At 50.9% G+C, this 23,777-nt stretch overlaps 1 protein-coding gene across 1 annotated transcript; it reads right to left on the reverse strand.

Moving 5' to 3' along the window:
* Positions 1-479: 479 nt before the first annotated feature.
* On the reverse strand, positions 480-14,739 carry CCM2L (CCM2 like scaffold protein). The gene is made up of 10 exons (XM_054573442.1): positions 14,673-14,739; positions 14,021-14,179; positions 11,684-11,767; positions 11,404-11,587; positions 10,062-10,522; positions 6,812-6,947; positions 4,752-4,815; positions 2,947-3,076; positions 2,496-2,634; positions 480-1,569 (listed from the first exon to the last, which is right to left on the reverse strand). Exons 1-10 carry the CDS (start codon positions 14,700-14,702, stop codon positions 1,253-1,255), a joined length of 1,704 nt encoding a protein of 567 aa, XP_054429417.1. The 5' UTR covers positions 14,703-14,739; the 3' UTR covers positions 480-1,252.
* Positions 14,740-23,777: the final 9,038 nt, after the last annotated feature.

Below are 23,777 nucleotides of genomic sequence, written 5' to 3' on the forward strand. Positions count from 1 at the left end.
AGTACCTACCTCATGGTATGTACATGTGTGTGGCTACGGAGGGCTCCGTAATGTTTTGCAGATAAACTTGCCTCATTCTAGGCAAGTCTCTGGTATCCTCTCAGGGCTCCTTTCCTTTTGCCTCCATGCCTTCACTCAGGCTGTGCTGCATGCGGTCCTTATGCTGACTTCTCTCTCTCTCCAAACTGGCCTTTAGAGCCCCTTAGCTGCCCGAGACTGCTGAGGTGGCTCTGTGGAGTCTTGGCTACTTTTCCAGCTGGAGCATGAAGCCAGGCTGTAACGGAGCAATGAGGGGCAAGTCCTATTTCTTCTTCCCAAATTGTGCTCCCTAAGGGTCTTCTTACATCTCACCCCCACTTTAGTTCCTATCCCATTGCACACAGGGGAAAGATAGGCAAACTGAGCCAGAAAGTGCTAGATGTGAAGGAGAACAGCGTTTATTGAGCGACTATCATGTGGCAGACCCAGCACTAAGGTCTTGACCTTTGTTAATTTCCATGACCACCCGTGAGGCAGGTGGGGCCCACCCCCTCCAACAGAGGGAGAGATGGGAGGCCTAGACGCTAGTAAGGTAACCAGGCAGCAGCCCTAGGTCTGTCTGGCTCCAAAATCAAGACCTGAAGGAGCAACTTGTTTGGAGTCTCAGGACCAGGACTGGGATCCAGCTTACCCTCCTCTGAGTCAACTCTCTGTAGAGAAAAAACTCTCTCCATACTGAGGATACAAATGCGGGTGGGGGGCGGGGAGGGAGAGGGAAGAGTCCCTGCTATTTAGAGCCTTAAAAAGACTCTCTACACGACGTAGTATGGTCTATTTGAGGTAATACCCCATGAGAATCACGAGATTCCTTCAAGTCCCTCTCCCTCTTTTAGACCTTGGTTTCTGGCAGGAGAAACTCTGGGAGTTCTTTTCACAGTCCGCCAGCAGGTGGAGCCCGCGCATCATCCCTCCCTCGGCCTCCAGAAAGCTTGCGCAGTCCAGGGAGGACGGGGTGTCCTGGCGTGGAGCCCCAGGCTAGGGGTACAAAGGATGACGCTGCCCACCACCGGCGGGCAGAGGAGTCAGCTGAGGCCCAAGCAACTGCCCCGGACTTTAGGGCCCCGGTCCGTCTGAGACTCGGGATGAAAGCCTCGGGTCAGGAGTGAGGAGGGGCCCCGGGGACCGGCACCCCCCAGGCCAGAGTGAGTGAGATTCAAAGGCCAGGTGGCAGGGCCACCCCTTCCCCGCCTTCCGCCTGGGCGGTGGAGGCCGGCTACAGGTAGTTGTCTTCGGTGGCCTCGTTCCCACCCGGGGAGCCCCGGGCCTCCTCATCCGTGCTGTCGTCGTCGTCGTCGGGGGCCAGCGCCTCGATGTCGTGTGTGATGTCTGCCAGCAGTCGGTGGAAGGTCTGCTCCTCTGGTCGCTGAGCCGCGCCGTCGTAGCTGCGCACAGCCGATGCCGACGTGGAGCTCATGCTGCGCTTGATGCGCCCAAAGCTGTCGGTGAGGATGCCGCCCTCGCGGATGCCCACGCCCTCCAGGAAGCCCTCGAAGTAGCCAATATCCTGGTCCAAGATGAAGGGCCGCATCCCTGCTGGCCAAGAGGCAGGTGACTCCCTTGGGTTCTGCCGCGTCCCTTCCCACAGATGTATCACCTTTGTTGGAGATCTGAGTTCAAATCCCCACCCCGCCACTCACTGGTTGTGTGGCCTTGCACAAGTTCCTTGACTCTCTGAGCCAGAGAATAATGACATATTCTCTTGGAACATGGTACGTGCTCATTACATGTTAGCTTATTATAGTTATTATTATTACCACAATTGTTATATTTCCATTATCAGTGTATGATCCTTATTTAATAACTACTCTGAGCCTTACTTTCCTCCTGTGTAAAATTGAGATAATTACATGTCTTCCCCCGGTAGGAATATGAAGATTAAATAAGGTACTTAGCACAGAGAGTGTCCCATAAAAGTTAGCTCATACCACTTCAGTTGCTACTTATTACATAACTTCAGTACTTTGCTTCTCTGAGCCTCAATTTCCCCATCTGCAAAATGGGGGCAAGTAACAGTTTCTACTTCCCAGAACTTAGGCCATTCCATGAGATGATACCTGGCACACAGTAATGGCCAAATGCATGTTAACTTATCATTCCCATTGCTATTTTATTAGGTCTCCTTACTAACTGTGTGGCCCCGAATAAGTTCCTCAGCTTCTCTGAGCCTCCGCTTCCTCATGGGGTAGGATGGGAAGAACCATTCCCTCTCCCAGCTTTGCCGTGAAGGTGAAATGGCTATACCAGTGCTCTGTTCTTATTGACTCTGTGACTGCAGGCAAGTTCCTTCTCTCTGCACCTTGGTCTCCTCATATGCTCCATGGAGTTCATGATCTTGGCTCTCTCAGAGGTAGGCTGAGAGATCAGGGATAAACACTCCCAGGCTAGAGGCTGACCAGGAATCCCATGGACCATGTAATGGCCTTGGCTGGCCCTTGGGGGTGGGGTAGGGGGCTCACCAAGGAGGAAGAACTTGCGCCGGTCTCCATAGAGCTTCAGCAGCCCCGAGCAATAGTCCTGGATGGGCAGCCCCAGCCGATACTCCCGCAGCAGCAACGCAAACTGCTGGATCTCAAGGGGCCCGAGCTTACTCCGCAGCTGTGGGGACACCATTTGAGATCCATCCCAGGAAGCAACCCCCATCCAACTCCCGGGACTGAAAGGCCCAGAGCCCTCTCTAAGGGCATCTTTGGCCCAGCCCGCCCCTGAAAATGCCAGCTGACATTCGTTTAGGCCTTTCAACAAGGCTGGCCTCGGCGTACCTCGTGTCCCTAACCTCGTGTCCCACCCTGACTTCTGGGGTCTTATACTTCAGTCCCGTCTAGGATTATTCATGATTCTTGAAATACCCCATGTTTTCTCCAGTTCCCAGGCCTTCGCTTGTGCTGTTTGCACGGTGCCCCCGCTCACCGTGACCATGTAATCCTGCAGCTGCTCAAAGCCCAGGCCGCTGTGGTCGCTGCCGCTGCAGTGGGAGTCATGGAAAGAGGGCGTGGACGTGCCGCTGTAACACGCTTCGAACGTGTCCTGGGAGCCGTTGCTGCAGGGACAGGCAGAAAGGGGCCCTCACTCACCTCTCCGGCTCCTCCCCTGTGGCCGGTGGAATGTGAGAGGGCATAGCTGCCGCTGCTCTGGGCCTGAGGCCTCATCCTACATCCTTTTCTCTCCTTCACAGCCCCACGTTACCTGGCCCCCGGCCGCCTCTCAGACCTCTTCTCCCCTTTGCTGCTTGTGCTCTGGCCGCCCTGCCTGTTCTCTTTTTTTCTAATGCTCCAAGTACCTCTTCACCTCTGGGCCTTTGCCCATGTTGTTCCCTCAGCTTCCACTGCCCCTCTCCCTGTATCTTCTGCTCAGCTAATTTTTATTCACTATTGGATTTGGAATGTCCCCTTCTCAGGAAAATTTTCCCTGATCCCCCCATACTGGGTTAGACTGTCTGTCCAATGTGGTCACAAAGTCTGTAAGTCTGCTGATGACTCGCAAAGACTCTCCAGATCTCCCCACCAAACATCCTCTCTGACCACTCTGTGCCTTACAGCCTCTGCTGCGGTCACAGTGGCCTCCTGGCTGACCGTCAAACACAGCCGGCTCTATCCTGCTTCAGAATCCTCGTGCTCCCTGTCCCTCTACCCAGAAAGCTCCTTCTCCAGGTCTCAGTTCGAGTGTCACCACCTCTGAGGGGCCTTCCTGACTCCCACAGCCTCCCTCGGCACTCTGAACTTCTCTTCAGCGCTTATTGTCATCAATGCTTATTACTGTTAAATAATGACTTCATTGTCACCTGTGCTAGCTGCGGACCTTGCAAGAGCAGGGACCTTGGTTTTCTTCATTTGTTGTTTACCTACTATGTGTTAAGCACGGGCCTCGTCCTTGTCTTGCTCCCCACTGTAACCTTAGCACACAGCGTAGTGCCTGGCATGTGGTAAGTACTCAGTAACTATTGCTTAATACAAGCCAGCCTGCCTCCTGGACTTCACACTGTCCCAGAACCATTTCCCATTACCTACAGGGAGCCAGTGTAGCTTAGTGGTGAGATTTTTTTAAAAAATGTAATCCTACATTTTCCAGCCTTACTTGTTGTGGCCATGTGACCAAGTTCTGGCTAATGACATGTAAGCAAAAGTTATCAATGGGAATTCCAGCAAAGCTCTTTAAAGAGGCCCCTGGCATGATACCCTGATGGCTGCGGCTATAACCACCATCCTGGGGTATGAGGCGGCCTTGAGGATGGAAGCAAGTGTGAAGGAGGGAGGAAAAGCGAAGCCTAGGCCTCTAACAACCATGAGACCACACATGAACTCCCTGTCTACATATTTTATGTAAGAGACAGAAAAAAGCTCCATCTTATTTAAGCTACTCTTCTTTAGGGTTTTCTATTACATGGAGCCCAAATTAAGTAAACCAAAATGATTTTTGTGGCGTTAGCTGTGATTTTGGACCCTGCAGGCCACGGTGCCTGGATGACTAGGAGAGAACCCCAGGCCCGGGTGGGCCCACTTCTGGGTTCGGGTTTTACCCTCGGTCTCTCAGGGGTATGGACCCTATGAGCTCGTCAGAGCTCAGTTTATCTCCCACCCTCAGCGCCCAATGTCTCAGCACAAATCAAAGTGGGGTCACTTGCTTGCCCACAGAAGCTTTAAGAATGCCTAGAAGAGCAACCCTGTTTATGAACAGGTGGGGGGCAAGAAGGGGGTCCCCAGCAAGCAGGTACCCACAAGGAACTGCAGCAGCTGAAGTCGGCGTCATAGGCGTAAGTCCCGTCGGTTCGGCAGCTCTCACCTGGGACCAATGGACAGAGGGCCTGTCAGAGGAAGCAAAGCAGAGACCGGCACCCCCGGCTCCTGAAGCTGCGACCTCAGTCCCACCCTGAGAACACAGATGATGGCTGGGACACAGATGGCCTTATAAGCAATTGTCCGGATATTAGCTTATACTCAGAAATGCGCAGCTACTGGAAGCTTCTGACCATGATTCCTGCCTCCCCTCCTGCCCCACTGACACATAGCCAACCTTGGGCAGCTCACCTCCACCTTCTGGCCCTCAACTTGCCCCACATTGGGACACCACCTTCCTGTCTACCTCATGGGAGGCTTGGGTATAACAGAGGCAGGAACAGGTGAAGGAGTATTTTGTAAACTGTATGCGCTTGAGGTGAGACCAAAAAGACCAGTGAGAGGGAAGGAACTCAGAATCTTGAGAGGAAAGAAGCACCATTTACAGAGAATTTGCTCTGTACCGAACCCCGTTATCTCACTGAATCCAGGTACTAGCCTCACCTTCCGATCTTGGATCCCTCAATGCCGCGTCCTCAGCACATTCCCCTGACTCCCCAGGCTAGCTGGTTCTTCATTACATGTTCTCAGAGCACAGCCCGTGGTTACAGTGTAATTTCGTAACTATTCACTTACTATCACACTGCCTGAGCAATGCAAGCCTCTTGAGGGCAGTGCCACATCTGGTTTTCCTCAGCAATACATCCTGGTGATCGGCAGAATCCAACACATAATAGGTGCTTAATAAATATTTGTTGAATGAATAAATTTCTTGAAATATTTGTTGCATTGTCTCATTTACTTGCCTATCATCCCTGTGACAGTTAATGAATTGTCCCAGCTTCCCCAAGCCACAGTTCCTATAGGTGGGAGTACCTCCAGAAGTAAACAGCTAACACTTTGTTGCTAGGACGGTACAAAGAGGAACCACGCTGAGTGGGCTGTGACTGAGGACATTCACTCAACTTGCCTTGAAGACAGCTCGGAGACTGAAGCTGTTACAGACAGAAGCTTTAGAATCAGACACACCTGGGTTTGAATCCTGACTCTGCCACCTGCTAGCTGTGTGTACTTGAGTAATTTATTGACTACTCTGAACCTTAAAGTCCTCCTCTGTAAAACTGGAGTTGTAAAGCCCCAGAAAGTTCTTTCATCCATTCAAAAAATACTTCTTGAGCATCTGTGATGCCCCTGGTGCCATACTAGGCACATGGGAGGCAGTGGCAAACAGGACAGACAAGGTTGCTATAAGGATTAAATAAGACTTGGCATATTGATACTGCTCTTGGCGTAGAGTTGGTGCTCAGTAAATACCTCTGTGGGTCTCATTCTTATTCCAATCCTTGAGTGAATTCAAGGACTGGTCTGGAAATCTTGATTTTGACCTACTGTCCTAGTTGGGCTAGTAAACAGACAGTACCCAATCTTAGGTTTCTGCAAAAGCAAGGATAGCCCATACAAAAGGGAGAGCTCTGGCTGGTGTGGCTCATTTGGTTGGGTGTTGTCCCGCAAAGCAAAAGGTTGCCGGTTGGATTCCTGGTCAGGGCACCTGCCTAGGTTGTGGGTTTGGTCCCCAGTTGGGGTGTGTAAGAGAGGCAACCAATCAATGTTTCTCTTTCACATTGATGTTTCTCTCTCTCTCTCTCCCCCTCCCTTCCCCTATCTCTAAAATCAATAAGTATGTCTACTGGTGAGGATTAAAAAAAAAACCAAACCCACAAGCCCTCCCCAGACAAAACAAAAACACAAAAGGGAGAGAGATAAGTTCAGCTGTGAGGGGCTTGTTCTGAATCTGACAACCAGAAATCTATGATGAAGCTAGGTTTGAGGTCATCAGGAAAATTGACATTTTAAAAAAAACTCCTTATCAGGGGTACCCTGTAACTGCAGTAGAGATCAGAACCCTTAATGGCTTTCATTGGCCCTAGGTCTTGGAGCATCCCTCCTCCCCTGGCCTTTTGGGATGTTTCACAGGAGGGGAGGCCAGGAGTTCGAGTACTCACTGCGGCTGCAGAGCCACGGTCTCTCGGGCGTGGATGTATAGTGGTAGCCTGCCCGGTCCACACACTCGATGCTCTGGTCCCCATAGATGATCTGGAAGACCTGACAGATGAGGGCGCAGGACTCCTCAGCAGCATCCTGGCTCAGGGAGGAGGATAGAGCTCAGATTCTCTCCTGGGACCAGGATGCTCCTGCTTCCTAAAGCAGTGCGGAGAGGCTCACAGAGGCACACACACACACCTATAAAGGCCTTTAATAAATCAGCTTTGAGGATATTTCCCATCAAAATTATTTCTCATTAAAATGGCTACTCTCTGGGTCCCGGGTCCCTTTAAAGGATACAGTGATGATTCTAACCCTTCTGCCCTGAAAAATGCATACATGTACCCCCAATTTCTGGGGAATTCATGGGCCTCCCTGAAGCTTATCTAAAATAAGCTCTAATTTACTTCCATTTACAGGTATGAAGCTGAAACCCAGAGAGGTAAAATAATTAGCCAGGACTAGAGCTCAGGTCTCCTAATACCTAGTAGAAGGAGGAGGAATTAAGTGAATAAACATTTTAGGATCAACATAGTTACTACACTACCAGATGCCATATTTAGATATGAGTTCCCTGGTATCCAGGGCAAAAATGGAAGCGGGATGAATACATAAAGGTCAGTCTCTGGTTGAAGGAAGGAATTTAAGTTCTTGGGTGAAATTTTTTGGAGAATGCAAATCTGAAGAATAATTTGCTTCTTTAACCAACCTCTTTATGTCTTCAGGCAAGAGACACAAAAAGACAATGAATGATGAAGAGACCATCTCCATGAAGGCATTTCCTATTTTGTGTCTCTAAAAAAAGCTCAGGTGTAAATTAAAAGGTAACCCAGGATAGGCATTTTGATCATTAAACCAGGATTGAGCCTTACAGTAACCCTACAAAATGGACAGGGAAGAGAGGATCCTTATTTTATAGTTAAGGACACTGAGGCTCAGACCGGTTAAATGCCTTGCCCAGGCTCACACACCAGGCCCGTGGCATTGGTTACTGTTAGCACCCAGGTTTTTTGACTCTAACTCCTGTGCCCTCCTTGGGGCCACAATGTTTCAGACAGGAGGCAGAGACTAAGATATCCCTGGAAAACAACTTTTCACTTACTTATTCCACGAACTCTCATTTAGTCCTACTGCATGGCAGGTACTGGGTCAGGCTCTGGGGTCTCAGAGGTGAATGAGATGAAATCCGTACCCTAACGCCCTTATAGTCCACTAAGATAAATAGGGCACAAACTCACTTTCCTCCCTAATTATCACTGTCACCTGCTTATTTTCTTGTTGGTCCCTATCACAAGGTATAATAATATAATATGACTTAATTGGTCCATTGATTCGATATTTATTGAGTACCTATTATGTGCCAGGCACTATCCTAGGAGCCAGAGATACCACAGTGAACCCCCCAGAACCCACAGGTCTCTTGCACTCTAGGAGGAGACCAGTCCATCTAGGGTACAGTAAATAAAGGGGGTGAATAGAAAGAGATGAGGTCAGAGAGGAAATGGGGACGGTGACTGGAGCCACTTCTGTAAGGTAGATGGCCTTACAGAAGATTGTAGATTGTAAAGGGCATTTAGCTTTTATTCTGAGTGAAATGGGGAGTCACTAAAAGATTTTGAGCATTGACATCATGTGACTCGAGTGTTAACAGAACTGTTCTGTGTGGGGGAACAGATTGTAAATGAGAGCCCAACCAGTGAGAGGCGACTGCATAATTCAGATTAGAGATGGGGCACGAACCAGGGTGGAGACAGCGGAGGATGAGGGGAAGTAGATGGGTTTCGGTTATATTTTTAAGATAGGGCCAAGAGGATTTGTTGACAGAGTGGATATAGGGTGTGTGAAAGAGAATGGAGCTATGAATCACTGCAAGATTTTGGTATAAGCAACTGAAGGACAGAGCTCCCGTGAATCAAGACAGGGAGGCCAAGGCCGGAGCAGGTTTGGGAGAAAAGATTGGGAGCTCAGCTTTTGGTGTCATAGACCTTCAAATGAAGAAGCAGAGTGGAAAAACGTGTCCAGATATATGCTGGTGAGAGTAACTTTGAGGAGTTCTCAGTGTTTTAAATGCCCCAAGACTAGAGGAGACCATTTGGAAATGGGTGTAGAAGAGACGAGGATCAAGGACTAAGCCTGGAGCACTCCAAACTTAGGAGACTGAAGAGAAGCAGCAGCAGCAGCTCTTGAGAAGGAGCAGCCAGGGATGTAAGAGGAAAACCAGGGGAAGGGGGAGAGCTGGAAGCCAAGTGAGAAAGTGTTTCAAGGAAGGGCGAGTCAGCTTCAGAGTCCAGGTTTACTGATTATTTGTCATCTCTCCCTCTGGACATGCACCATGTCTCTTTTGTTCACCATGGTTCATATACAGAGGGAGCTGGGGGCCCGGGTCAGAGAAAGCTTAGAAGCCTCAGGGCTTGAAGGTGTCTGCTAGACTGTGAGCTCCCTAACGGAGGACACCAAATATATTTCATTTATCTCTGTATCTACAGCATCTAGCCCAATACCTAGCACAAGTTGGCACTCAATAAATATGGTCAAATGAATAAAAGCAAGATTGAAGGTGGAGGATGGACAGAGGGAGTATAGGCAAGGAAAGAATGTCAGAAAGGCTTTTTGCCTTAGGTAACCAGCTAGCCACCCAGACTACAGGCTCTGAACATCCTGGGTCTCAATGTTTAAATCACCATCAGCTTTCAGTGTGACCTTGCACAAATTAGTCTCAGGGCCATGGTTTCCTTCTTTATAGAATAGGGATGGTTGAAATATTTGCCTCTACCTTACTGTTAGAATTAAATAAGTTAATGCTGGTTCTGTGTCTGGCATGGATCGGCAACTTGATTCATGCCCGTGATTAGTGTCTTCATGATTGTTAATGAGGTAGTAGGGACATTGATGATACTGGACAAAAAACAGGGTTGGAGGAGGGATTAGATCAAGTCTATCCGGGACATTTTGAGTTTTCATTCCATTGGGAGAGCAGGAGGGAAGTGTCCTGGAGGGGTCCAGGACTAGGCTTTAGAAGTCTTCTGGCGTCACGAGCACACAGGTAGTACCAGAAATCCTAGGTAGGGCTAAACGAGGGAGAAGGAAAGAGGGCAGGGTAGAGTCCAGCAACCTCGTCATTGGACCTGGGTGCTGGTGAGGAGCCGCGCCCTCCCACCCGGACGCGCCCCAGAGGCAGGGCGCAGGGGCGCGGGGTGCCCTCGGGCTCACCCTGTTGGCCACAGCCAAGATGACGAGGTTGCAGTAGGCGTCGGGGCTGGGATCTTGCGGGTCCAGAGGGTTGGAGCCCGGGTGGCGCCGCTCCCAGCTGCCGCCGCTGCCCGCCTGCCTCCTCTCCCAGCTGCCACCTAGCTTGCCAGCGCCGCCGCCGCCGCCGCCACCGTGCCGCCGCTCCCAGCTGCCGCTGAACGTCTGCCGCCGCTCCCAGCTGCCGGACGCCCGCGCTCCGGCGCGCTGGCGCTCTAGGCTGCCTCCACCGCCGCCCCCGGCCCGGGCCTCTGCGCCCGCGCCCCCGCCCCACGCCATCCGCCAGTCCAGGCTGCAGATGGTGTGGCGCCGCTCTGTGGTGCCCACCCGCCGCTTCTCGGGAGCAGCTCCCGGCGGGCCAGCGTCGCGCCCGGCCCCGCCGGGACTGGCATCTACACCGGCTGGCACCGGATCCACGCCCAGACCTAGGAGAGACCGAGTGGCTGTCAGCAGGAGGAGAACCGGCTAAGAGCGCCCTCCGGCGGTCACCTGGGGGGGGGGGCCCGAGGGAACCGAGGTGCTGTCCAGCCGCGCCTGACCCCGCCCCTGGCCTTAGGCCCCACCCTAAATTTAAAAATCCTGAGGCCAGAGCCGCCCTTACTCCAGTGCTTACTATCGGGCCGCGTCCCCTGCCTTAGGCTCCACCCCTAGTTTTGGCTCCGCAGAGTGTTCCCACCGCCCCGCCCCACCTTGGTGGCCCCAGCCTCAGATCTTGCCGTAGGGCCTAAGCGTGGTCCTGCTCTACCTGCCCTCTGTACCCCTAACTCAGACTCTGTCCCTGGTTTCAGGGTCCCCTCCTTAGATTCCGGCCTCCCCTCAACCCCGCTCCTGACTTCAGGACCTACCCCTCTATTGGCGAGCTGTGAATCCCACCCGCCACTATAGCTTCGAGCTCCGCCCCCTGCGCATGGTCCAGCCTCTAGGCCAGACTTCTCCCCTCGCCCAAAGTTCCACCCTATCCTCGGAGCGCTGTGGCCACGCCCCCTTCACCACGCCCTTTAACTTCTTGCCCTTCCGCGGCCCCAGGATTTTGGCTTCTCCTTTCCGTGGCTTCACCACTTGGCCTCAGGACAGTGAGTTAGGCCGCCGCTCTTCGACATAAACATTGGGTTCGGTCTTACTGTGTATGGCCATGGCCTGACCCTAGTCGTAGGATAGCGTGGTCAGGGCTTTTCCATCACCCCGTTATCCAGCCTCAGGTCTCACTCCTACCCTAGGTCACACACATTTCCAAAACAAGACGTTGAGACTTTTCTCTCCTCTTCCCCCCGTCTCCCTGTCCCCCTGCAGGCTCCACCCGCTGTACCTGTCTTAAGCACCAGCAAGTGCAGCGCATCATCCTGCAGGTAGGAGGCGGCGGCGATCTCGTGCGTGGGGATACGCAGGATGAGCTCCTCGTTGTCGCGCCAGGTGAGCAACAGGCAGCGAGCCGACAGGCTCAGGATGCTGTCCTGCTCCGGCGTAGTCTTCAGAGGCAGCTCCTTCAGCTGCTGTGGGGTGGGTCGGATCTCCTGAGTCCCCAGGGTCCTCGGGTGGGAAAGGGAGAAGGGGACAAACCCTGCCCTCTCCCCTCTCCAGAGCCTCACCCTGGCGGTGTCCAGCAGCTGCAGGAGCTCATCCCGGCTGGAGGGGTTCAGTGAGGAGTTTACCCAGGTGAGGTGGCCCAGGAACTGGATGGCAAGCGGGGATAGGGTGGGAAGAGTTGTGGGAGAAGGGCAGAAAGGGGTCACTCTGAAGCCCTGGAGGACCCTGACCTCCTCACTAACACAGTGAGATAGACTGAGATAGAAATATCTAAACTAACAGTAAGAACCTGATAATAACCTTTATTGAGCCAGTCGCAGAAGCCAGACACAGTCCTGAGAACTTTGTGCACATTCACTCATTTATCCTCACTGAAGGATGAGAAAACTAAGGCACAGCAAAGGTAAGTAACATGCCCAATTTACGAGTGTATCACTAGAAACGGCAGAATGACTCCACACAGCGGAGCCCACACCCTCACTGCTAGCTTTTGCCTGGATAGTTAATTCAGCTGCGATGGAATCAAAAGTCACTAAAATAGCTTGAAAGAACTGACCACCTATGAATTCCTGCGTGGCCTGAGTGGCTCTTTCCACCCCAACCACCAGGATCAGCTGACTGTGCGGGTCGCTGACTCTCTCTGTGATCTTGTTGCAGGAGTCAAATGAAAAGGAATGAGTGTTGTAGCAAACTAGTAAACCGTTTTGTCAGAAAAATGATGCCCCAAATCAATAAATTCATTCTTCTTTCATTCTTAGCTATAACTTAATGCTATCATTTAACCTGTACATTATTCATCAACGTAAGAATTAACTTTTTTCATTTTTAGTTTTATTCTCCTAGGTGAATTTCACTAATCAAACATTTTCTTTTTATTCTGTATGAAATTTCAGTCCCCAAGTTTTAAGTGAATTTGTTTGTTAGCATTTCCCTCCATATGGGATTTCCAGATAAAATACAAGATACCAGTGAAATTTGAATTTCGCATAAACAATGAATATGTTTTAAAGGTATTTTATTCCCCATGTAGTATTTGGGACATATATTAGTACTAAAGAAGTATTCAGCCCTGACCAGTGTGGCTCAGTGGGTTGGGCATCTTCCTGGGAACCGAAAGTTCAGTGGTTTCATTTCAGGTCAGGGCACATGCCTAGGTTCCAGGCCCCTTGGGGACTTGTGAGAGGCAGCCAATTTTATGTTTCTCTCAGACACTGATGTTTCTCTCCTTTTGTATCTCCCTCCCTTCCCCTCTCTCTAAGAATAAGTAAATAAAAATCTTTTTAAAAAATATTCACTGCTTATTTGAATTTAGATTTAACTGTTTTTGCTAGATCTGACACTCTTAACCCCATATCAATCTTCCTTGGGCAGTGAAGACTGCTCCTTGTTGGTGTTCATGAAATAGAAGCCTTTGATCCCATCAGGGCACGTGCAAAAAGCAGCAAATAAATACAAAAATAAGTGGAACAACAAATTGATGTTGTTCTCTCTCTCTTTCCCTCTCTCTCTCTCAAATCAGTAAACAAAAATTTAAAAAGAAAGAAAGAAATAGAAGCCCTTGAGTTGTCTAAGTCTTGGTGGCTTCCCGAACTGAATTAGGTCCTGTAACCTGGACACTGAGTAACAACAACATCACTGCAGTGGAATCTTGCAGGGAGGTGTGGCTCTTTAGTACACAGAGCTTTTTCCCACTGGCTCTACCCTGGGAGTAGCTTCGAGCCCCATGTTCAGATGGGAACACTGAGACTTAGCACCTGGAGGTCACTTGCTGAGGACCCACATCACAAGGCAGGGGCAAGGCTTCCCAGACCTCATTCCTTCTGAGTCTTCTTTTGTGTGAGTCGGGGCTGGTCAAGGATAGGTATGGGGGAGAGGTCAGGTCTCTCTTGATGGTGTTCAGGATGTGCTACCCCCAAATACAGCATCTTATTAAGAGTAACTTAAGATGAAGGAGTTTGAGAAAAACAGTCTGATCTCCCCACTCTTCCCGGAGAGCAGGAGATAGATCTGTGTGAAAGGTACCCTCTTTGTACCAGGAAGAAGGGAGGCATCCTTATCACCAGAGACAGGGTTTAGGCCTGGGAAGGCTACGTAAACAAACCTCATTATTTCTTCACTCTTCACTACCCCTGGCTCAAACCCTTCTGCCTTGTCAATTCTTTACCCATTTATTGTTTCTTTGTCAAAAAAGGTATAAAAGCTTCTTGCTTTGTTCACTTCCTGGGCTTTTCATTCTCTTGAGAAGGAACCCGTGGACATGTAAAACTTTAATAAAACATGTGTGCTTTTCTCCTGTGAATCCCAGCCAGGGATACCCTGAGAGTCGAGGAAAACTTTTTCCTCCCCTGAACCCCTCACCCCAAGATTGGACCCCCCTCTTCTCCTCATTTGGCACGCACCTTGACCTCTTTCTCCAGGTAGTCACACAGCAGAATCTGGGGGTCGATGAGGTAGTCAGGGGGATAAAGGGGCATCGAGTGCAGGGGCCGGCGGCTCACGCTGCTCCGAACGGCCGCTCGGCGCCCAGCCTTTGGGAACATAAGCCTTAGGAGCGGGCCCTGTGTAGAGACGGGAAGGGGCAGGCTAGCTTGAAACCCAGCAGGGGAGCAGGTAGGTGTCTCCAGCCTGGATTGAAAGCCTGATAGCACGGAACTGCTCTGGCTGAGGTCCTTCTGTCTGGGGAGGTAGGGAGCAGAGGAATAGACCTCTTGGGCTGGTGTCTGTCTAGCCCTTGGTCACTACAGGAGGGATTCCCCACAGAATACCAGGGAAGGAGGTTGGGACTATCTCCCAAACGAATCTGTCTGTCTGGGTTTCGCTGGAAGGTGCCTGCCTGTCTGTATATTCCAGGGATGGTAGAGGCCACTGAGAACAGGGAGAACAGGTTAAGGAGTTTGGAACCCAAATGTCTGACTGCCCAAGGGTGGGGAGGAAGCTCCTCCCAAATGAGAGGAAAGGCCCTACTTACGCCCCTCACTGCCCATCACTCCCAGCCCAGGCTTCCCACTTTGCCAGCTCTGGCGACAGCTCTCTGCCCTGCATCCCACCTACCTTTTTCCCTTTCTTGACTTCATATTCCATGGTGAAGCTCCTACTCCAGCTGCCCTCCTGGCCACCCCCTCCAGCCTCTCCCCCCGGCCAAGGCATTTCCTTTGTTCTCTTTCCTGCCTGGTCGGAAACTCCACCAGCCCGGAGTTCCTGCCCCTCCTGTGTGATAGTTGAGCAGAGGTGGAGGGGGTGTGATACAGCCTTGGGACCCTTCAGCTGAACAGTGGGAGCCCAGCCAGAGCAACTGACCTGGGGCAACAGCCTCAAGGCCTCCAGCCAGAGGCTGGCGGCTGAGGGGGGTTAGGAGTTGAGTGAGGCTGGGGAAGCGTCCTTTAAATTTGGAGTCAGGAAATCCCAAGTTCCACCCCTACTTCTACCACTGACCGTGCTGTGTGACCTTGACAAGACAAGTCAGTTTCCTCTTTCAGAGCCTCAGTTTCCCCCTCCCTGCTTTGAATTGGGAGTATATATTGCCTCCCTCTCTGGGCAGCTGTGGTGAGGACTAAACGAGGGAATGGTTGGGAAAGTGCATCATAAACTATAGAATACTGTGTCCAAGCAAGTTATAATTTAAAAAAGTTAATCATTGCTATTAAGGGAGGCAGTATTGCATGGGTTTCAGAGACAGGCCGCCTGAGTTTGAATCTTGGCTTTGCCACTTACTAGGGTTATGACCTTGGGCAAGTCCCTTAACCTCTTGTGCTTCATTTTCCCCATCTATAAAATGGGCATATACCAGTCTGACCTCATAGTGCCCTGGGAAAGATTAAATGCACTTAGAAGAGCTGGCACACATGAAGTGCTCAATAAATATTAACTATTTACTTATCTATGTATCTATGTGTGCTGGGCTATTTTACTGTCTCTTGGGAGATAGTAAATGCTCCCTTTGTGGTTCTGTGCTGAGCACTTTATGTATTTCATCTCACTTATTCCTGATAACATTGGGTTGCATTATTATCGTCATTATACAGATTTTTTTTAAAGGCGCAACTGCAGAGGCTGAGCCGAGGAGGTCACAGTGAGTAAGAGGAGGACCTCGGATTTCTGCCTGGACTGGATCTGAAGCCTAGTTCCTTATCTCTAGGGCCTACACATTCTGCATGCCCCGCCCAGGATGGTTGGAAAAGTTCTAATTGACCCGTTCTCCCCTTGCCTTGACTCTTGGGTTCTGGAGACCCAGCTCGGAAACTGATTTACTGTACGATCCAAGGAAGGTTGCTTATTATAACACCTCTGACCCTCAGCTTCCTCATCTTTCCAATGGGAATAATAATCCCAAAGCCCTGCCCTGCAGTCAGAGATGTAGCAAGAAAGATATCAGGCCCTGGATGGGGAAGTAGTTGGATATGAGGAATGCAGGGAAGTGCAAACAATGCATAGGACTGGTGTGAAAGATTTTCTGAAAGCACGGGTGTGCCAGGCCAGTGTGCATTGGAGAGAGGGTCAGAGCTCCTGCTGCCTCTGGGTGCGATGGCCACAGGAGGCTGCCAGCTACCAGCCTTCCCCTTTACCTTCCTCCCCGTTTCCAAGGAGGGGAAATGGCCCAGGCTGCTGAGTGCAAGCCCACATAGCCACGCCCTCCTGCTCCCCTACACCCTGACAGTCACCTCCCGGCAGCAGGAAGATCTCCATTAGCCTGCCCGTCAACAGGAAGAGGCCAGGCTGTGCAACCCAATTCCTGACCGCTCCTGCCGTCAAAACTCCCACTTAACCCCTTAAGCAAGTCCTGAATTCCCACCTGCAAAGTGGCAGCAGGGAATGAAAGGTGGTTTCTTGCTCTGGCACCTCCGTGGCCGGCTTTTGCAAATCTTTTCCTTTCTCTCGGCCTCAATTTCACCTGTAAAATGGGGACATCTATTATTCTTGGACTAACTGCAGACATCACTGAACTGATGGGAACCTCAAAGAGAACAAGAAATGTTCTGAGTGCCACTCGAAACCTCAAACTGTCTATGTATTATTCCCTGCAGTGTGCACCCGAAGGCCATGAACAGATCAAGCTTTAGAAAATGTCAGTGGAAGTAGGTGGAGACAGGTGGCCCTAGGTTTAAATGTCTATGGCCTTGAACAGGTAGTTCATCTCTCAGAGCCCAGAATTCTCCTGTGTCAAAAGCAGGATAATGCTGGTGCTTGCCTCAGAAGACTGCTGCAGGGGTTAGATGGAAACATAAGAATACAAAGATAACATTTACTATTAAAATTCGCTTGTGAATCATAAAAGTAATGAGTAAAACAAAGTCCCTGCTCTTAAAGTCTTAGTGGTTGTGGCAAATAGTATTCATCTCTTTTGAGCCACCTCCAGTTGATTGGCAGGGGCTGCCTGGGGCTCTGTGTAGAGGATTATAAACACCAGACCTACTCCCAGCATGAAAAAGGGATTGATTATCAATGCCTGTCATGGGACAGAAGCAGGGAATGTGGCATCTGGTCTTCAATGCATATGCTGGAGAGAAAGACACATAGGTAAAGAATTCTGATATAAGGCAAGTGACTAGTTTGGGGAAGGCAGAATCAAATCATGAGCTGTTCAACAAGCCCGTGGCATTCAAGCCAAGCCTTGAAGACCATATGGAGAGAAGGTCACTCTAGACGTAGGGAACAGCTTGAATAAACACACCGTGCTTGAATTGCAATGCTTTTGGCTACAAAAAATAGACTACTCTATCAAAGGAGGTTTGGACAATGAGGACAGGAAGTTCAGTGGTAAGTGAATTCAAGGCTGGTTAATTAAGCAGCTCAAAGATGGCAGCAAGTTCCTTATGTTTCTTCTTTGCTGGTATTATGGGCTGGATTGTGTCTCCCAAATTTACATGTTGAAGCACCAACGCCCAGTACCTCTGAATGTGACTGTTTTTGGAGATTAGTTAAAATGAGGCCAGAGAGGGGGGCTCTAACCTAGTCTGACTCGTGTTCCTATAACAAGAGGAAATTTGTCACACAGAGAGACACCAGGGATGTGCACACACAGGGGAAAGACCATGTGAAGACACCGCGAGAAAGTGGCCATCTGCAAGCCAAGGTGAGAGGTCTCAGAAGAAACCAGTCCTGCTGACACCTTGATCTTAGATTTCTAACCTCCAGAATTGTGAGAAAATGAATTTCTGCTGTTTAAGTTGCCCAGTGTGTGGTAATTTGTTTTGGCAGCCCTAGAAAACTCATACAGCTGGCAAGATGGCTGTGCGGCTTTAGGAGTAATATTATAAGGATTTTTGATGCCATCAACCCTTGATGAGGCCAAGGGTTTTTCCTTTTTGTGTGTTTTTATCATGAGGGAAAACCTTTTCCAGAAATTCTTCGAAGGACTACTCTTAGGAATCTAAGGCCAGATATATTAGCCAGAATATATATCAGCTGCAACAAAGACCTACATAACTGGCTTAGGCATGATAGAAACTTACCTTTTCTATCACAAAAGTAGTCCAGGGCAGGTGTGGGAGCCCTGTGTACGCAGGACCCAGGGGCTGCCTAGCTTGCTGCCCCCTACTAGGGTTTTGCTCTCAGCTTCAAGCTGGCTCTCCCCACAGCTGCAGCCCAGACAGTAGAAGGGTAAACAGAGCCAGGGAGAGCACAACCCTTTCTTTGAAAGGGTGATCTGAAAGTGGCCCGAAGTTCTACTGCTCATATCCCATTGGTCAGAACTTGTTTTCATAGTAACACATATTATAATGAGGCTGGGAAATGTGATCTTCATGGACATGTGTCCTGCTAAAAATTCCTTTATATAAAAATGGGTGGATCCTGAGGGACACATAGTGGTCTCTGCCTCACAGAACTGGGTCACATGCCCCTAATCCCACCAGTTGTCCATCATGGGTGTTATCTTGGACCAATGGTTCTCAAACTTGAGTGTGCATCAAAATCACCCGATAAGGCTTATGAAAGCATGCGGCTCCCCACCCCACAGTGGCTGATTGGGTAGAGCTGGGGTGGGGCCTGAGAATTAGCATTTCTAACATGTTCCCTGGTGCTGCTGGTCTGGGAACCACACTTTGAGAACCATTGTCTTAGGCCAATTGTGATTTTCTTTTGGGGACAGGTAGGGGAATACATTCCCTGAACACTTGGGATGGAGTCCCCTAGGAAAGTGGGGCTCTACTTGCATGAAAGAATGGCAAGAGAGGCCGTTGGTGGCAACCAAGAGAGTCTCACAGAAACATAAAGATGCATGATTTGGAGGGGCTGTGGGGGACTGACAGAGTGATGTTGGAGATGAGGTGCGAGAGGTAATTTGGGCTCAGGCTGTGAAAAAGTCATCAGGCTTTGACCTTCATCCTGAAAGTCCTGGGGAGCCATGGAAGGTGCTAAAGCAAGGAAACATCACGCTCAGATTTGTGGGAGGGTGCGTGAAAGCAGCAGTCCTCTGAGGAAGGGCCTCAGACCCCTTGCATCAGAACCTTCTAAATGCAGATTCCCAGGCAGGCTGTCTCCACCTGCTGGTCATAGAGATCGAAATCTGCATTTAAAACAAACCCCTTCTACCCTACGTGGTTCTGATGCTTTTTGAATTTTGATAACCACTGGATTAGAGGATGAAAACCCCAAGGCAGGGAGACCTTATGAGAACTCCATAATGGCAGGGACCATGTCCGTTTTATATTTTTCACTTTTCTGCCTGAAAGAGTGGCTAGCATATAGTAGGTACTCAAAAAATACCCATTTTGTGGTGTTAGAATCTTCAGTCTGGGTCCTGATTTTGTCATGGACTCATTCTCTGACCTCTGGCAAATCGGCTCCCACCCCATTTTTTTTTTTTTCCTTATCTGTAAAATGAAGAGTTTGAAAATAATTCCTAAACCCTTCGCGCAGCCCCTCTCCTTTCTAGTTGATTGATGGAGGCTCTATCCAATCAACAGGGAGTCCCTGTAACAACCTAACCTCTCCCAGCCAGAAGTCTTTGTGTCAGTGGGTAGCATTCCTCCCCACTCCCGCCTCCCCCGCCTCCTTCCTCTGGCCCAGAACAGCCAAAACAGTAAGACACGGACAACGTGTACTGAAATGAATTTTAATATCTCATGTCGCAGTAAAATTAAAAATATACAAAAAGTTTGTGGTGTACAAAAGAGTCTCAGTACAGAAGCCCCGGCTTGGGGCCCCCTCCCCGTCCTGGGGGAAGCGCAGAGGCGTGATCGGGGGTGGAGGACTGAGGATGGCACCGATGTAGTAAATACCGGGAGGGCGGACAGGAGTAGGGACCAGAGGTGGGCAGGGGTGGGGCCGATTTTGGAGGGAGGAGAGAACCCGGAGGGGAGAATCACCCGGAGTTGTGCTGAGGGAGGGAAGTCAGCCCCTCGGGCATGGCTAGTGGTTCCTGGAATGAGGGGTTGGCGTGGAGGCGTCAGGGCCAGCGGTGCTCCAGTGGCACGCTGAAACACCCAGCCTGCCACCAGCGCACTGTGTGTGTGATCTTGGGCTGGCTGCCTCTCGGGGCCTACCCCTTCAGTAAAGCAGGATGCTGGGCGATTAAAATGCTGATTCCCACTTTTGCGTCCCAAGCCATGAGAAATGGGGTTCCACTAGTGCTCTTGAGAATTGTGTAAACACTCCAACAGAACACAGATATTCCCAACCCTCAAGTCCTAGAAGCTAACTTGAGGTCTTGGCAGCGTTTATCTGCAATCAGAAGCTCAGCTTGAGTTAATTTAATACGGGAAAATTAATTATTCTTCAAGAATTGAGGCTTATTTTGGAGAAAAAAAAATCTCCCAAATTCTAGGATCCTCAGGGGTAAAAACGATAAGAGGGGGTTCTGGGAATCAGTCGAGTCCTTTCTAGCTACTTATGACTGGACCAGGAAGCCAAGGGCTTGGAGGCTCTGTTTATGAGCCCTCCACCCCCCAAGTTTGGTGGTTTAGCCCAGTGGAGACAGGCCTGGTTTAGATTCTGAGGTTTGGTGAGGGGGAGAGAGGGGAATACCGTTGTCCTTTCTGGGGCCTTTCTCTTCCCCTTTTGTCTCAGGCTGTCTTCCCTTCTGGGATTATTGCAGGCGCCTCAGGGCCCTTGCCCCTCCATCCTGGCCTGAGGGTGCCCTTACAATGATTGTGCATAGAATAAAGGCCAGGATTGCGGGGGAGAGGGCAGCCCCCTCCTTGCAGGGAGAAGGGGAGGTGGAGCTGGCCAGGCACAGAGGCTCACTCCTCTCTCCCTGGGGAATTTTCTGCTTCCAGGAACCAGGCCATCCCAGGAGGAGCCTTCCTCTCCCACTTCCAGAATGTCTTGCTCTTCCTCCCCTTGCCTCTATCTGAAGCAAACAAGAACCCACAAATGTCTTAGCTTCTCCCCAAACGGAATGGCACATTCAGTTCCTTTTCCCTCCAGCCCCAGGGTCTCAGAAACCCCTCTGGTTGGGAAGGGGTCCTCACGCCCCATCCCCACTGCTGCCCTAGTGGCTTGGCACTCAGTCCCTTTCATGAGAATCACAAAGCACATTGGTACAGAAATTGATAGCTCCGCCCCCTGCAGGCCCTAGCTCCAGCTTTAGCGGGGTGGCGGCGATGGGGGGGGGGTGGCGGTGGGGGTGCGGAGACAGGGGCCAAAGGGTGCAAGATGGGAGCAGTTGGATTCTGCCTTTCAGCTCTCATCCTGTGGACTCTCCCGCTACCCAGTGCCGATTCCTCCTAACCAGAGGACCCCCACATGAGAGAAGATCCAGCCCCTAAACTAGCCAGCTCAGGTATTGGAGGGGTCTGTAGCCCTTATCAGATGGTGGTTCCTAAATCAGGGACCCTAATCTCCCTTCTGTTTTCAACTGATAGGGCAGTGGTGCTACCTCTCTGGTAGCCGGGCGTGAGAGTTTAGGGTTGGACTAGAAAAGCCTCAGAGAGAGCCAGGGCCTCTGTCCTTAACTTCCCCAGAAGGGTGCCCAGACTCTGTAGGGCTCTACAGAAGGTTCTCATTTTGAACCAGAGGTTTGAACCATGGCCCAAATATTGAGTAGTTTAGTTTGGCCAGCACAGGGTTTTTCAAAGTTTGAATTTTGGTGCTTATAGGCAAGATATGTACTCTTTTGTTTGCCACATTCTCATTTTCATTACCTGAAGGCATTTGAGTTTGCAACTCATGCGCCCTACCCCAGAAAAACTTCTTCCCACTGGCTGAGGTTTCTGTCAACTCCAGGCCCGGGGAGCTCCAAGGGAAGGACGTGCGGAGCTCTGGCCTCAGGAGGGCACTGGGACTGCCAGGCGAGACCTTCCCTGGGTACTCCCAGCCCTCTTGACCTTGGACTTGAGACCAGGACATTCCCCAAGCCTTGCGTTCCCTGCCCTCTGCTTTCTCTAGCTTTCATGGGCGACACAAGTAGAACAGGGAGCTGGCTAGGTAGGGGAAAGGCAGATTTTTGGGATGAGGCAGATGAGAGGAGGGAACCAAAAAAGCCTTTCTTGTTGAGGAGGGGTGGAGGTCTGTGCTGTTTGACAGGGATGGCGATTACAAGGCACGTGGTACGTCAGTGCATGGAGGTATGAGGAGGAGTGTGTAGTGCCTGGTGAGGTTTGGGGAGCACAATCAGTAGTAGGGATCAGTTCAAGAAAACTAAGAGAAGTCTGTCCTGGGAATGGGGACGTTGGTCTCTTGGGGATGAAGATACGGAGGGCAAAGCAGGGCCTGGCATTCTGGGTACCCAGTGCCCTGTTCTCTTCTGTTTCTGGAAACATTAAGACAGACCCAACTATGTCTCGGCTCCCTGAAAAGCCTTAGTCTGCCATTGACTTCCTGCGTGATCTTGGGCAAGTCCCCGGCCCGGTCTGGGCCTCCATTTCTCCTTTATAGTGGATGTGGAGGGCAGGTGGCTGAGGGGGCCCCAAGGGCTCCACTGGACTGTGGTTCTGGAACATGCTCTCATGTAAGGACCCCGTAGGGATTCTGGGGAGGACTGAGCAGCTAGGCTTGGGTACGGGGCATGAAAAGGGAAGCAGGAGTCAGGGATTCAGGGGACCCAGTTTTGGTGGGGAAGAGACTGGCTGAGGTAGATTGTCACAGAAATAAACACAAAACAACAGCTTGAATGGGATGGTGCCCTTCTCCACGGCGACTTCTCTATCCCAGTGAAACATGAGAACTGGCGGGGACCAGACAAAGCGGAGGCCGGGCTGGTGAAGAGGGGCCTCAGGCCTGGGAGGGATGGGGTCCTGAGTCCCTGGGGGGTGGGGGGTTGAGGAGTCCTCAAGGGGCTAAGCTTTTTCCTGAGGGTCAGCAGCAGGAGGAGGTGCCAGCGGCCCTCTCTGGGGGCCATTTCTGCTGCCACGATGTCCTTGCGTGCAGAGGTTCCAAGGAAAAGTTTTGTGGGATTGAGAAGATGAGGGGCCCGGGGATGGAGTAAGGTCTAAAAATGTGGCCATGGCTTCTCTGAGAGCCTCAAGCCACAACTCAGCACTGCCAGCTCGGCCTTAGCCCTGTTCTCTGGTGTCTGCTGGAGCTGGAAGGACTCCCAGCTCCCAAGAAGGATGTTTTTAACTTTTCCTTTTAGGGTGCTGGGGAATGGGGCAGCCAGAGGAGCCATTCCAAGACACTGGGGAGTAAAGTAACTTGCCAAGGGGGACACTCACGCCACATCTCTGAGCCTCAGTTTCCTCCTCTGTAAGATGGGTTGATAACACTTCTTTATAGGGAAGTTGCAAGCAGGGGGAAGTTTAAATGAAACAAGATGTGGTGAAAACTCCTAGCACGGTCAGCCCTGGGGAAACCCGTGGATCTGGGTCCGCACCCTCAATGCCCCGTCTCACAAAGGGCTTCAGCATGTGTGCAGCTGGCCGTGAAATTTGGTCTCTAAAGACTGATTTGGGCAGGTCAAGAAGGCTGGATGAACCCACCAGAGGGGGTGTGGGTCAGCCTCAGGCTGCCCCCACTGCCTGTCACCTGGAGGCCTTGTTCCTAAGGCTTCTCAGGGATCAGGGAAGTGGAAAAAGGCAGGGAAAGCATTCTTTGCACGTTCGGGGGAGGGATGCACACACCATCTCGGCATGTGTGCTGGAGGGTGAGGTGACTTGTGTCACAGGTGTGATATGTGCTTATGTGTGTGTGTGTGTAATCTGTCCTCGCTGCCTTTGGGGTCACCCCACACCCTGAGTGTGGCCATCTTCCTTCATCCTTAGCAAACTCACTATCACCCAT

Source organism: Pteronotus mesoamericanus, unplaced genomic scaffold (assembly GCF_021234165.1).
Source record: "Pteronotus mesoamericanus isolate MK-2021 breed Mesoamerican mustached bat unplaced genomic scaffold, CSHL_Meso_final contig_25, whole genome shotgun sequence".
Taxonomy (NCBI): domain Eukaryota; kingdom Metazoa; phylum Chordata; class Mammalia; order Chiroptera; family Mormoopidae; genus Pteronotus; species Pteronotus mesoamericanus.